Source organism: Mobula hypostoma, chromosome 2 (genome assembly GCF_963921235.1).
Source record: "Mobula hypostoma chromosome 2, sMobHyp1.1, whole genome shotgun sequence".
NCBI lineage: Eukaryota > Metazoa > Chordata > Chondrichthyes > Myliobatiformes > Myliobatidae > Mobula > Mobula hypostoma.
In genome coordinates, this window is record NC_086098.1 from 60,443,339 (window position 1) to 60,458,783 (window position 15,445).

The 15,445-nt window shown below is 38.3% G+C and overlaps 1 protein-coding gene across 4 annotated transcripts in view; it reads left to right on the forward strand.

Annotated features, from left to right (window-relative positions):
• rock2a (rho-associated, coiled-coil containing protein kinase 2a) overlaps window positions 1-15,188 on the forward strand; it is a 259,822-nt gene extending 244,634 nt beyond the window's left edge. Inside the window, exons 30-34 of one of the 4 annotated variants that reach the window (XM_063037545.1) lie at window positions 2,091-2,169; window positions 2,301-2,568; window positions 4,473-4,689; window positions 9,538-9,633; window positions 12,809-15,188. In XM_063037545.1, coding sequence (XP_062893615.1) covers window positions 2,091-2,169; window positions 2,301-2,568; window positions 4,473-4,689; window positions 9,538-9,613 — 640 coding nt within the window. In that variant the 3' untranslated portion in view covers window positions 9,614-9,633; window positions 12,809-15,188. Of the gene's footprint in view, window positions 1-2,090; window positions 2,170-2,300; window positions 2,569-4,472; window positions 4,690-9,537; window positions 9,634-10,821; window positions 11,109-12,808 lie in introns of those variants that run through there. The other 3 variants (XM_063037559.1, XM_063037552.1, XM_063037566.1) reach the window with 3 other exon arrangements.
• Window positions 15,189-15,445: the final 257 nt, after the last annotated feature.

Below are 15,445 nucleotides of genomic sequence, written 5' to 3' on the forward strand. Positions count from 1 at the left end.
TATCTCTATTGTTTTCTTTTTTACTATTTATTCAAACAGAGAGGGAATGGATGAAAACCCTTTACAATATGCTATTATGCTGCTTTGTGGCCTCTGAAAGTCTGTCATTAGTTTCCCAATCCATGAATATGAAAATGACTTTAAACATTGAAAGTACAATTGGGTTATCTAGTACAGTAAACCTAATAATCCATTCTGGTTATTCAGAACACTTGATGGTTAAGCAACACACATCAAAGTTGCTGGTGAACGCAGCAGGCCAAAGCAGCATCTGTAGGAAGAGGCGCAGTCGACGTTTCAGGCCGAGACCCTTCGTCAGGACGTTAAGGTTGTTTTTGCTGGCAGTTGTATTGGGGATATGTTCCCACTGCCTGTCAAATGCTCCCAATACCAGGCATCTCAAATAGCCTCTGACAAGCAAGTTCAGCTCCTGACTTTCATGTATGGCTCAGCAACTAAACCTGGCATAACCATTTTTACTGACAGGGAAAGGGGCAAAGATGAGTTACTGGTGTCTTAAAACCAGCCACTTTGGGCAGACGGGGTTCATCAGCCATAGTTGACAGCTCATCTAGGAGAAGGAAAACTCTGATCTCAAACCTCCTCTTTCTTGTGGTTATATCCAATCAAGGGGAAAGCTTTGGAACTAAATACAGAGTTGGAGTCCCTAAGGCAGCCCTACATTGATTTCAATGCTGACTGACAACTCCTGCGACGCTGGTGGTGCCAAACTGTATCAGTCTCTGCCATTCCTTTAGATTCATCAGCTGTGTGGAGAGGAAGAGCCTGCTACACGGGCAATAGTTTGCTCTCCATATCGTACTGCCCTGGCTTCAGTATTATGTAGACAATGCCAACGCAACATCCATGGTCGACCCCGAACAACGGAGGGCCTCAGATGGTTCTGCATTTTGCTCACTAGTAGTGTTTCCCACACTCCCTTCCAACATACATGGGCCCAAGTTTGGGTGCTCCCTTCCAATGTGCATGGTTCACTACAACATAAAATTTTTAGTAAGAAATTGAACAGTGCTAATCCATCACCACCCAATTCCCAAGTATGCCAGATTATCAGAGTTTTATTGTACCTCTCAAAATTTAGATATTTTATTGATCCCACAGGAAATCAGTGTTACAGTGGCATTACAAATTACAGATATAAATATTAGAAGAGAAGTAGAAAGTTAACTCAAGCAGTCTTAACAGGAGGGAGTCATCACTTCCCCGGCTATAGGTTGACATATTATAGAGCCGAATGGCTGAGGGTAAGAATGACCTCATATAGCGCCCTTTGGAGTCGTGCAGTTTAGTCTATTACTAAAAGTGCTCTGTTCAGCCAATGTGGCATGCAGCGGGTGTGAAGCGTTGTCCGGAATTGCCAGGATTTTCTGTAGGGTCCATTGTTCTACCACAGCCTCCAGTGTGTCCACCCGTGTTGATGCCATTGCCCCAGCAGCATACCGCCACATAGAAGAATTGCCCCAGCAGCACACCACCGCATTGAAGATGTAAATATAAATTATAATTTAGATGCAAATACAATTGTGCTTTCTGGAACAAATATACTTAACAGCAATTTTAGATGAATTCCCAAAATAGAAGTAGATACCATTCAGAAAAATATATTTTTGTGCTAGGACAGAATCTGGAAACATGGGCTGAGCAGCTACTTCGAAGATGTAAAATTTCCCATGAACAATTATTTTTATTATTTTTCATGTGATTTTTGTACTCAATTCTAACCATGTAGAAGGGTCTGTTGTCTGTTCTTGTTAGAATAACATTATCAATGTAATTGAAACTTGTAATTCTTTAGTTTTCCTTGGGTATAGTGGTAAGAGTTGAGTGAGCATACTTAATCTTTTCCATAATCTTTGTTCCTGTGTAAACTCAGTATAAAACAAAACCAGTGCCAGATTTAAGGAAATTTTAATAAAAGATAGCATTTGTCCGGTATAGCATTAAGAGTAACTTCCACTTTTCCTTTTCAATAGCTAGTTTTTAAAATTGTAAATAGTTGGTTTGAGCAGAACCTGGAATTTGTTCTTTTACTTCAATTTTAATTTTACTTTGATTTTTTTTTCTCACAGCAAATTGTTCCATGTTCGGCAAGTTACACAGGGTGATGTATATAGAGCAGATGCCAAAGAGATTCCCAGAATATTTCAGGTCAGTGAAATTCTACTGCATCTAGCTTTGAAATACAATGAATGGTGGTTATATCTTCAACTTAAAGCATTTTAATCATGATTATTTTTAAACAACTGACTAGCATTAAATATTATTTTTGTGCTCCCTAGATCCTGTATGCTAATGAGGGTGAAAGTAGAAAGGAACAAGAATTCCCTGTAGAACCTCCTGCCTTGGGAGAGAAGTCAAGCTACATTCCTCACAAAGGACATGAATTTATACCAACCCTCTACCATTTCCCAACCAACTGTGAGGCTTGCCCAAAACCACTGTGGCAAATGTTTAAACCCCCACCAGCTCTGGAGTGTCGCCGTTGCCATATCAAATGCCACAAAGATCACATGGATAAAAAAGAGGACCTTATAGCACCATGTAAAGGTCGGTATCAAAATGTGTTTTCATTTTACATTGTGTTAAATGTAGCATAAAGTAGGATGTTTTGTCATTTTGCTTACTATTTAAAATTCAGAGGTCCCCCTCTAAAATTCATCAAAAATTGCTGATACCAAGTGGACGATTAGACACTGCTTGAAAATATATTTGTATTTTAATCAAAGCTGTTTCTGATTGTTTTGCTCTGGGCAGTTTTTTTAATTGTTAGCATACTCTGTAGGATGTATTGTATATCCTTTTTAAATCTGGTTAAAATAGTACAAATTCTCCTTAATTCTGATTTAAAGTATAGAAAAACATTTACCGTGATCTTTGTATTATTTAAAACAATCTAAAATTACACAGTGATGAAAATTGAAAGTGAGGAAATAGAGTAGCAAAATATAGGGCTCATACAATAAGCTTTTCTAAAGAAACTTCAATACCTTGCAAATCTCTTGTAATGGAATATTGGTAATTGTTTGACATTTCCTATCGAGTACATTCGGAAGTGGAAATGCATTAGTGTTTAGGTGCATCTCACACTACTTAGAAGCCATAGCATCTGGAAAGTGATGAATTTGTTGCATGATTTTCTGAGTACATTTCTGCATCATTATCTTAGAGTGAACAAAGTACAAGTTCCACCAGATTGAAGAGTAACTAAAGGGCTAGATTTATTTTAAGTGTTGCAGCTACTTGATCATTTATCTGATAGAAATAATAAGACTTATATTAATGTACTACAGAAGGGAGAATGACTACTTGTGTCTCTGGATTTGGGTCTCCAGCCCCCCACAACCCCCCCCCCCACCCGCAACCATGATGAGAGAGAGAGATTGCCCACAATAAAATGGTGGCTAAAACAATAGATGATCAGAAGAATGTAGAATATAGAACCACTTTAAACTGCAAAACACAAATGAGAAAATCCACAGATGCAGGAAAATCAAGCAACACACATAAAATGCTAGAGGAACTCAGCAGGCCAGGCAGCATCTATGGAAAAGAGTATAGTTTTGGCTGAGACCCTTCAGCAGGAAGTTCAGCCCGAAATGTTGACTATACTCTTTTCCATAGATGCTGCCTGACCTGCTGAGTTCTTTCAGCATTTTATGTGTGTTGCTTGAACTGCAAAAAGACTTGGAGCTTCCACCTTTCAAATGAAGGCCAAGAGAACTAATTTAAAGGAGAAAACATGCAAAATGGAAAAACATGGCACAGATCGCAATGACACAAAGATGAAATAAACAGAAAATAATGAATATGCTCAGCACTGAGGTGAACCAGAGTCAGTTTTAGGGTGGTGTAAAGGACAGGTCAACACCATATTAGAGCAAATCCCTGTCCAGTTAGTGAGAAGAAGAAGAAGTGGAGGTTCAGAAATACCTGGGTGCATGGGTGTGGGAAGTAATCCAAGGTGGCAAATTGAATGGTGACCTTTACACCAAGAAGAATGGAATGGTGACCTTTACTCCAAGCCTGTAGTAAGTATTTTACACTTGCAGCTAAGTGAACAGTTCTGCATTGCCTCTTGGTAAAGCCGCATTGGCATTAGTGGAATTTAGAATAAATTTATGAGAATGATAGCTGGTTTCTCAGATTTACACATTAAAAAGTTTTGAAAATAGTAATTCACTGGAATTTACAAGGTTAATGGTTAATTCAAAATACTAAGAAACACAGAAATCCTACAGCTCAATACAGGCCCTTCTACCCACAAAGCTGTGCCGATCATGTCCTTACCTTAGAAATTACTAAGAAAGTGAAAGGAAAGTTTGAAATTATTTCTGTCTTCTGTCAAGGGCTCATAACTTACCTTTTTCTTCCAGTTGTAGTTTATTGCAGCAAATTCAAGAATTATATTTGATTATTATTGAAACTGATTAACCTATCTGTATCTTTTGCAGTAAATTATGATGTTTCCTCTGCAAAAGACCTACTGTTATTAGCTAATTCAACAGAGGAGCAACAGAAATGGGTGAGTCGACTGGTGAAAAAGATTCCAAAGAAGCCACCTGCGCATGATCCTAACTTCCACAGATCTTCTCCTCGGTCCTCAATGCGGGTTCCACCTAATCAGTCCATGAGACGGCCAAGCCGACAGCTTCCTGCAGCTAAGCCCAGGTAATTTATTTAAGAATATGTTAGTTTTAAGCCTATTGTGCATTAGGAGGAAATTTTGACTGAGATGTACGAAGCAAAGCAGCTCTGACTTTAAGGAAGTTTTGCATTTGGAAGACTGCATACTATTTGTAGCAACAATACTAGCAGTGAGAAGAGAGTGTGGCCTAGATGGGTAGGGGTCCTTGCTTCTTTCTTGTGGCAGCATCCTTTGTAGATGTGCTCAATGGTGAGAAGGGCTTTTCCTGTGATAGAATGGGCTGTATCCACCACTGTTGGTAGGTTTTTCCATTTTTGGGCATTGGTGTTTCCAAACCAGGCCATGATGCAGCTAGTCAGTATGTACTCCACTGCGCATCTGTAGAAGTTTGTCATAGTTTTAGATGTCTTGCTGAATCTGTGCAAACTTATAAGAAAATAGACACGCTGCTGTGCCTTCACTGAAATGGCACTTAGGTGCTGGTCCCAGTACAGGTCCTCTGATATGATAAAACCCAGGAACTTAGTTACTTTCCCTCTCCACCTCGTCCAAATTACTGACACAGATGATGAAGATCACAGATTATAAGGCAAAAATATACATGCTGCTGGAGGAACTCAGCAGCATCTGTGGAGACAAAGTTAATAGATTATGTAGTGTCCTACATCAGGAGTGAATGTGTTGAGATGGTCACTATAACGAAGTGAGAAGAAAGAGTGAGATGGAAGCTGCTAGATGGTAAATAGAACTAGATGAGGTGGAGGATAATAGGTGAATGGAGTCAGAAAGGTGAGTTTAGAAAGAGGCTTGTAGGTAATAAGGAAAAAATAGATGGAGGAAGAGGAAGGTGGAGACAGGTTGGAAGGTAATACAGAAAATTGAATCAGATAAAGGAGAGATAATAGGCAGATGGAACCAGGTAATGGAGGATCCATCAACATTACTAACCTGGATGAAAGAAATGGTGTCCAGGTTTTCATTCACCATGGAAGGGCAGGTAGTGTTCTGGAGGCAAGAAGCCTCAGATGGATTTGGACAAGTTGGAAGATTGGACAAAGTGACAGGTGCACTGTAGTCTAGGCAAGTGTGGTATTATGCATCTTGGTAGAAAGAATAAAGGTGTGGACTGTTTTCCAAATGGGGAGAGAAAGAGTTTGAAACTGGAGATGTATAACGACTTTAGAGTCCTCATTAAGGATTTCATTAAGGTTAACTTGCAAGCTGAGTAGGTAGCACAGAAGGCAAATAAAATTTTAGTATTCAAATCAAGAGGACTAGAACAGAAAAGCAAGGATGTACTACTGAGGCTTTATAGGGCATTAGATCACATTTGGAACTTTATGAGCTCTTCTGGGCCCTGTTTCAAAGGAAAAATGTGCTGGCTCAGAGGATCCAGAGGAGGTTCACAAGAATGAAAGGCTTAACATATGAGCAACTTTTGAAGCCTTTGGGCCTATACCCGATGGAATTCAGAAAAGTGAGGGGGGTATCTCAATGAGTGGAAGTAGAGAGAATGTTTATGTTATTGGAATCTAGAAACCAAAGGCACAGCCCCTCAGGGTGTAGTTAAGGCAGAGATTGATATTTATGGATAAGGGGTTTAATGGTTATGGAGATAAGGTGAAAATGGGGTTGAGAAACAAAAACCATCCAATTAAATAGTGGAGCAGACTCAATGGGCTGAATGGCCTAATTCTGTTATGTCTTATGGTCTTTGTAGGCGGAGAAGATAGAAAAGGTTGATCAAGTGATAAGCAACCCATGTGGATAGGTGTTGGATGTTAGGCAGATGGAACCAGAGTGGGGAGGGCAACTTCTTAAGTAACAAATTCTAACATTTTTGCTGTTACTGCTGTTGGGTTTACTGATCTGCAGTTCCTTGCTTTCTCCTTCCTTAAGTAGTGGGGTTGAGTTCACTTCCTTCATTCCAATCTGCAAGAAGCACTCTAGATTCTGGAATTTTGTAAGATAATCATCTTCAGTTACCTCTTTCAAAATTATGGGATATAGGTCATCAGATCCTGGGGCTTTGTCTTTTAGTCCCATTAATTTTCCCAGCGTAATTTGTTTCGCCCAATGATAATTTCTTCTATGTCTTTTTTTCATTGTAGACCTTTTGCTCTCCACTATTCCAGGAAGCTTTCACTTCATTGTGAAGAGAGAAAATAATTAAATTTCTCTGCCATTTCTTCGTTCCATGCTTTAATTTTTCCTGGCACAATCTACAAGACTAACATTGACATTTTCGATCCTTTTCTTTTTTGCATTATTAATGTGCTTTAAAACTTTGTTTTTATGTTCCTCACTAGTTTACTCTAGTATCCTACTTTTTGTCAATCTCTTACCCTTTTCCTGTTTCTGTGGCAACATTACATGGTTAAACTTTGATAACATGCTATAGGGTGAAACTCACAGGAGCCCTGCTTGCATCCTTCCTATAATGTGGTAATGAAAAATGTACATACTCCCACACCTGATTTCCCAACTGTATTTGTATTATTTTGGCTGGAAAACAGTTCATTGCTTGTGCTGAAAAGAGTAGAAAAATAACCGTCTTAAAAATTGAGCTCATTTATATAATAACCTCTATTTGTTGTCCAGATGGCAGAGGGTTTTTAATTTGTGCCATTTTAAACATCAGTCTTTTTATTCTTACTCTCTATTAATAACTACTGAGAACTAAAGGACAGTGAGAGCATGGTTTTGTCAGGGATTAAATGTGAATTAGCTTATTCATGGGCAGCTTGTGCACTATCTCATATTTGACTATTTCTGTAAAGAAATTGCTATCATCTTTTTGTACTTTCTGAATGCCAAATATTTCACACACATCTGCTCTCACTCCATCCTCCCGCCACCCCACTAGGAATAGGGTTCCCCTGGTCCTCACCTACCACCCCACCAGCCTCCAGGTCCAACATATTATTCTCCGTAACTTCCGCCACCTCCAACGGGATCCCACCACTAAGCACATCTTTCCCTCCCACCCCCCCCGCTCCCCGCAGGGACCGCTCCCTACGCGACTCCCTTGTCCATTCGTCCTCCCCATCCCTCCCCACTGATCTCCCTCCTGGCATTTATCCTTGTAAGCGGAACAAGTGCTACACATGCCCTTACACTTCCTCCCTTACCACCATTCAGGGCCCCAGACAGTCCTTCCAGGTGAGGCGACACTTCACCTGTGAGTCAGCTGGGGTGATATACTGCGTCCGGTGCTCCCGATGTGGCCTTCTGTATATTGGCGAGACCCGACACAGACTGGGAGACCGCTTTGCTGAACACCTACGCTCTGTTTGCCAGAGAAAGCAGGATCTCCCAGTGGCCACACGTTTTAATTCCACATCCCATTCCCATTTCTGACATGTCTATCCACGGCCTCCTCTACTGTAAAGATGAAGCCACACTCAGGTTGGAGGAACAGCATCTTGTATTCTGTCTGGGTAGCCTCCAACCTGATGGCATGAACATTGACTTCACTAACTTCCGCTAATGCCCCACCTCCCCCTCGTACCCCATCTGTTATTTATTTATATACACACATTCTTTCTCTCTCTCTCCTTTTTCTCCCTCTGTCCCTCTGACTATACCCCTTGCCCATCCTCTGGGTTCCTCCCTCCCCCCTTGTCTTTCTCCCCGGGCCTCCTGTCCCATGATCCTCTCATATCCCCTTTGCCAATCACCTGTCCAGCTCTTGGCTCCATAACCTCCCCCTCCTGTCTTCTCCTATCATTTTGGATCTCCCCCTCCCCCTCCAACTTTCAAATCTCTTACTAACTCTTCCTTCAGTTAGTCCTGACGAAGAGTCTCAGCCTGAAACATCGACTGTACCTCTTCCTAGGGATGCTGCCTGGCCTGCTGCGTTCACCAGCAACTTTGATGTGTGTTAACTGTAATTTTTGTTTGCTTCTTTAGCACTTTTCAAAGTTAAGGTTACCCATACCTGTTTTGTAGTATTAGCTGCCTTGCCTTTATGGAGTGTCTGGGTCTTAACTCTAAATAATAATGAAGTATTAACATAAGAAACTTGATGGTGATTAGCATCAAAATGCACCTGTCCTGTTTGATCTTTGCCATTCACAACAGTTTTTTCCACAATAAGGAATACTAGCTTTAACTGATTTTCAATTCCTCAATCCAGCCCAGAGTGAAATCATTTGTCTGCATCTAATGAGGATAGCCTGAATCAGCAAAACCCTCACCCCAGGGTTTTGAAACCAGTACATTTCCCTCAGTATGTTCATTTGATTACTTCCCCATTTCCTTGGAAAGTTTATAAATCACTTTCATTTCTGTTTTATTACCTTTGTAACTTGCAAATATTTTCCTCGATTCCCATATTTGTTGCTATTCTTATAGCTTTGACTCTGGCCCTGCTCTTCGAATCATCCTACATTGACACATTTTAATAGCACCAGTAAGTTGTAGAGGGTCACTTTAACTTTGTTAGCATGTAATCAAAATTAATTCACAAATTTTATCTAGACCATTTGTTCTGCATGATATTTTCCATGTTTCTTTATCCGCATGCATACTAAAATTTATAGCTTTCGCAAGTGTGCTTTAAGAATATGGATTGATTTTCACCAAATCATATATACACTTGGTAAAAAGCTACCTTTGCAAATATACAATAAACATTGTATGTAACTCTAACCAAGTACTTTCTGCATTTGATGTGTTTTTCTGTTATGCCTCTGAAGGCTGTGGCTGAGTTTCAAGGGTACATGCAGCTTTCTATATCCTTCTGATCTTTCTGTATGAAAGTCAAGTCTAGACAATGCAGCGTACAATAGGAGGGGAAAATGGTAATCATTGTAAAGAAATATCAAAATGGAAAGTAAATTGATGTGTATTTCCCTCAACTGTTCCAGATTATTTGATATGGCCTTTAAAGACTGGGACTGGCCGTTTGATGATGATGATGATGATGATGTTTTTGATTTTTGAAGAAGTTTTACCTGAATGGGGTAAACTATCTGTCTGGAAAGCATTGGGTTTGAAGTCTTGAAGTGTCTTTTAAATGAAGCATGGTGTGATGTGTGCCTTGTCAACGCTTTCAAGAACAGTTTTATAGCAGAAGACTCCCTTTGCTGAAATGTTAATATTTCAACTCTATTGTTGAGAGCTTTATTCATTCCCTGACAGTGTAGTCTGAAGTTGAAGCCTGTTTCATTTGCAAATAGGGTAGTGTTACGAATATTTTAACCCAGTAGGTCTTCAAAACTAACTCAACAGAAAACAAATCAGCTGAAGGTCATTTACAAAAAATAGTTTCGTGGCCAGGTTTTTATTTTTCAGCAGAAAGATCCTGGACTTGATTAGAATTCAGGAACTATTCCTTATTGGACACTGGGATATTAAAGTTTACTAAAGCTTACATGCAGGAGGAAAGCAAGTGTTAATAGATTATTACTGTGATCTTTTGGTATAATTACTCAAACATGATTGACTACTTGGTGGGAAAAATGTCCAAAAAAAGAGAGGAAAAACAAGGACATGAAGTAGGTATTAAATTGATAACCTTTTTTCATTAAAACAACTCAGAGATAAAATGCAATCCACTTGAGAATGTTCAGGCATTGAACTAGCAATTATATTCATCCCAGACTTTTAGATTCTAAATGGAAATTTTTGAATGCTGTGTACGCATGTATATATTTTGTGCATACAACAGGAATATTAAATTGACAAGTAGTGAAAATTCGTTAATTGAGTCATTGCAGTTGTATATCATGGAAATGGGGGCTCTTTGACCTGCCTCATCCATACCGACCCAAGATGAGCCTCTACCTAATCTGATTTTCCAGCATTTGGCCTATATTCTTCTATTCCTTTTCTATCTATGTACGTGTCCAAATGCTTTTTACACACTGGGATTGTAGCACATTTTTCAGGGGACTATAAACTTGCATCTCAAAGTCACTTTGCATCAACACTCCCAACATGCCTGCCATATACTATACGCCTGACCAGCATTACGTCACTCGTAGCGTATTATCTCACACTTCTGTGGATTAAATTCTGTCTGTTGCACTGCTGCCATCTACTCTAGCTGATTTGTATCCCACCTTAACCTCAAAGAAATGTCAGCAAACTTATTTATCAGACCACAGGCATTTTTATTCAAGTCATTTATATTTTTATATGACAAACAGTAAAGGTCACATCACAGACTCCTGCAGTACCTCACTGGTTACATACTTCCAATTAAGAAACACAACCACTACCATCTGCCTCCTATTGCCAAGCCAATTTTGGACCCAGTTTGCCAAAGTACTTTTGGATGCCAGCCCTACTGTATGGGACCATGTCTAAAGCCTTGCTAATGTCCAGGTATACCATGTCTACTGCCTTTTTCTCATTAACTTTCTTAGTAAGCTTCTTTAAAAAAAGCTCCAATTTGTGAGAATTTTCCATGCACTAAACTATTGCTAACTCTCCCTAATCAGTCCCTACCTTTCCAAGTGATCATAAATACTATCAGAGAAAAATTATTTTGCATAAATATCAGCTGATATATAGCTGCTCTTAATTATTGCTGTATGCATCCAGTACGTACATGTCAGTGTGTGTTTTATTACAAGCATGTGAGTTACAGATTTGTTTTAGTCTTCTCTGCACATACCCAGTGTTCTATTGATTTGCAGAATTTTGAAGGCAATTGAGGAAAACTTAATTTTGCTTTTCTGGAAGCATCATGCTGATAATTTGAGGGAATGATCCTCATCCTCCAATAGATGTACCTACAATAGATAATTTCATACTTGGAGAAGCAAAATTCATATTTATATCATGTTTTATTTTGGGTATAACATGGCTTCATTATGTCCCTAAGATACATGAAAATTGGGTATATGTTAGCTTCATGAATGAAAAAGGTGCTGAAGTTGTCCCCCACCATCCACGTTAATATTGTACTGCTTCAGTGCAATGAAATAAACATAGAAACATACAAAAAATAGGTGCAGGAGTAGGCCATTCGGCCCTTTGAGCCTGCACCACCATTCAGTATGATCATGGCTGATCATCCAACTCAGAACCCTGTACCAGCCTACCCTCCATACCCCCTAATCCCTTTAGCCACAAGGGCTATATCTAACTCCCTCTTAAATATAGCCAATGAACTGGCTTCAACTGTATCCTGTGGAGAGAATTCCACAGATTCACCACTCTCTGTGTGAAGAAGTTTTTCCTCATCTCAGTCCTAAAAGGCTTCCCCTTTATCCTTAAACTGTGACCCCTCGTTCTGGACTTCCCCAACATCGGGAACAATCTTCCTGCATCTAGCCTGTCCAATCCCTTTAGGATTTTATACGTTTCAATAAGATCCCCCCTCAATCTTCTAAATTCCAACGAGTATAAGCCTAGTCGATCCAGTCTTTCATCATATGAAAGCTGAAAATCATTAATTTGTGTAACTTGGCAGCTCACCAATGTACAAAATCAGTGTACCAATTTTACCTCACTTCAGTTACGTTCAGCAGCATTTTGGTTGCGATAGTGGGCAAGTTATTTATCTAGTTTGACATAAATTCAATAATTTATTTTCATATTTTTTTCTAAAAATCATATTGTTTTTTGTAGGAAATACAAATTGCTGATTTTTATAGTAACTACTATTTTCTGCTAGCTTTGAGGAGATTGTGCAGAATTTTGCTGAATCTCAGTGAATTTTTAGCAGAAGTTCCTAAATATTCCAGTTTCTTTACTGTCAAACTGGAAATGTTCAAATGGAGCACCATGGACCCATTGAGCTAAATGACCTGCTTGTTCAATGACTAATATTTAGAAGGAGCTTCCCTATAATGTCATTTAAGCATAATCATAATCTCTGTGGTCAATTCTCAATGTGTTTCTTCACAGATAGAATATGACAATGTATTGGCATTAATGAGCGTGAATTCAGTATTTTAAAATTTTTAACAAGGCATTTGTTAACCATTTTGTGAATTAACAGTATAATTGCCAGCATGATGTAACTATTTCTTCTGGGTAGCTGTGCTGTTTTTGTCCTCCTGACAGAATTCGATGTAAAAAAGACATTAATTCAAATAGCAGTTACCAGTTGCCAAAGGCTTTTGGTATTGTAGTCTTGTATTAAAAGCATATTTTAATTCCATTATCTTTTTGTTTCTTTTTCAGCTAACCCGTCTTCTTGGGAAATGCATTCATTCAGTTCAAGATAATGGGTTTCATTATTAAACAAAAAAGAGACTGTAATACACTTTCTGACATTCAAACAAGGGTGCACAAAATGCTGCAATTTATCTTATAAGAGCTAAAATGACTGCGCATCAAAAGTATCACAGTGGTTTACAGCACTTTGCAGCAAAATAGAATTTTAACCTGGGTACAGTATTGAGTATTGGTCTGCTGCAGACCCAGATAGCAATAGAAGTTGAATTAAAGACACCTCCTGGCTGCTTTGTATGTCCGAACTACATAGAGCTCTGTTGGATGAGATATTACTTGGCAACCAAGTGAAAAAAACACTAGATTGGTTGGAGCATAGGATGGGGTAAATAAACCACTGTCCAGTAGGTTGAGTGCTATAAAGAATAATGACTCTGTGAGGTGGTTACATCAGTCCAACATCGTATGAAACCAAATATACTAAACGGTCATGTGAAAGAAGTTGTGTTGGACCATCCCAGGAGAGCTTTGGAAATTTCAAAGTTAGTCATACCTTTTCAAGTTTATGCAGAATAGTAATTAGTCAGAGGATACCTTCAGTTGTCTTGGCACACAATACATCATACGGTATGTATAAAGAAGAAGCTTTTGTAATCACAGTTGCATCTATGCACTTGTATAAAGCCATAGAGTTTAACAGAGTTGCTTATGAACATTTTATAGGAAGCTGCATCTGAAAGGAATGTGGGAAAACTGCAGCCCTTCAGATTGAGGAAATTTTGGAGTATGTCATCAGTCATAACTACACACTTTATGATGGGCAACCCACGATTTTCATTTCATAAATAACGCCTTAATTTAACATTTTCTAAATGTTTGCCCATCCTGTTAAATTGAAGTTTACTGATGACTATTATAATGGAAATTAAATGAAAGTTTATTGTTAAGAAAAATAGTGCACTATTTTTACACGTAACTATTTGCATTTGCATTGGCCAATTTTGAATGTTTCTATAAAATTATTGAAGAAAATATTTCAAGTATGGAATCTTTAAAAAAAACTAGTTATTATAAAACTGTTACTACCCATTGCAAACTGAAAATTATACAAAGGAATAATATGTTCTTGGCCCACTTGATAATACTGTAATAGAAAATTTACAGAGCTTGTAATCCTTTAGAGTCACTAAGTGCTATGAAACCTTATTTGCCTTGGTTTGTGTAGCAGTCTAGATGTTTTATTTACATTATTATTTCTAAAAAAAAGAGCATCTGTGTTATTTTTACTACATTCTCACAGTACATATAAAGATTTTCACAAACTCTAAAATGATTTAACTGAAGTCATACTGTAGATGTATTTTAAAGTTTGAATAGAGTTCTCTAACACTGTAGCTGTAGTATAGACTCTAGTACAGTTGCAGTAGTTTGTTATGAGGACTCTAAATAGCTGGGAAGCTGAGGCCTTGCAGATAGGGCACTCAGATATTTTACATGCCATCTTACAAAATACATAATTTATATTGGCTTGACCATTGTATTTATAAAGGCTATCAACTTGAAATGCATGTTTTATACAACTACAGTATGCTAAAGATAATGTAAAACATATTTGACAATAAAACCATTATGTAGCCTTCTAAATTTTGTGTTTTGCATAATTATTAATTTGCTTTTTTTTGCCCACTCCCATATACGTTGTCATGAAATACAAAGCATTTAATGATCCCGCCCCCCCCCCCCCCAGTTTTTACAGGACTGCATTCCATTTGTTACTGGTTTTTCTATTGCCCTTTCTTCACCTTTCTCTTCCAAGTTTATGGTCTTCATTCCGGCTATCCTTGGTGTTTGGCAGCTTTTATTTATCTGCTGTCAAGAACATTTACTGTATTTGCAGGTTTCTTTTAACCGCAAGCAGAAAAATTATCAATTCCGGTTACACACGGTGCATTATATTTCCTTAAACTATCAAATGTGATTCAGAGGGAAATCTAACCCTGATAGATAAATTTTGTAATACAATCATGGTACTCTGTGTATACTTGATGTGCTTTTTTTTTCCTTTGTGAAGATATGCCTAATATATATTTTTGTGAATACCGCTAATGAATCTGTACATATAAAATCTGTGAAGGATCTTGTTGCACAATTAATCCTAAACTAAAAGAAGGCTAGCTTAGTGCTGATGCTAAGAGAAATAAACACAACCGTTCAGCTGGTAAAACTATTTATTATATTTTCAACAATAGACAAGGATGCACTGTGAGAGGATCCTTGTGAAAAGCAGTTGGTGCTAAGACCTGTCTTGGTGGTAGATATAGAAAGAGACTGAACCGTGGGTACAGCTGGAAGCATCCCGAATGAATAAATGAACTGAAAATAAAATCTTGTGTCCCTTTCTTGAATATGTAAACAACAGATGTAGGTGTTTTCCTGAAGTTATTTTGTATCCATCATTAGCTTATCAGTGTTTCCCAACTTTTTTTTTTAGCACTTTCATACTTGTCAACACCTCTCTAAATCACTTTCATACTTGGCACCACCATAGCGTAAAAACATGCCTATCATATGCTAACATGAGAAGAGTGATTCTGTTTTAATTTTTTGTCTGTAAACCTAGCTTACATAGTACCTGTGCACTGTACA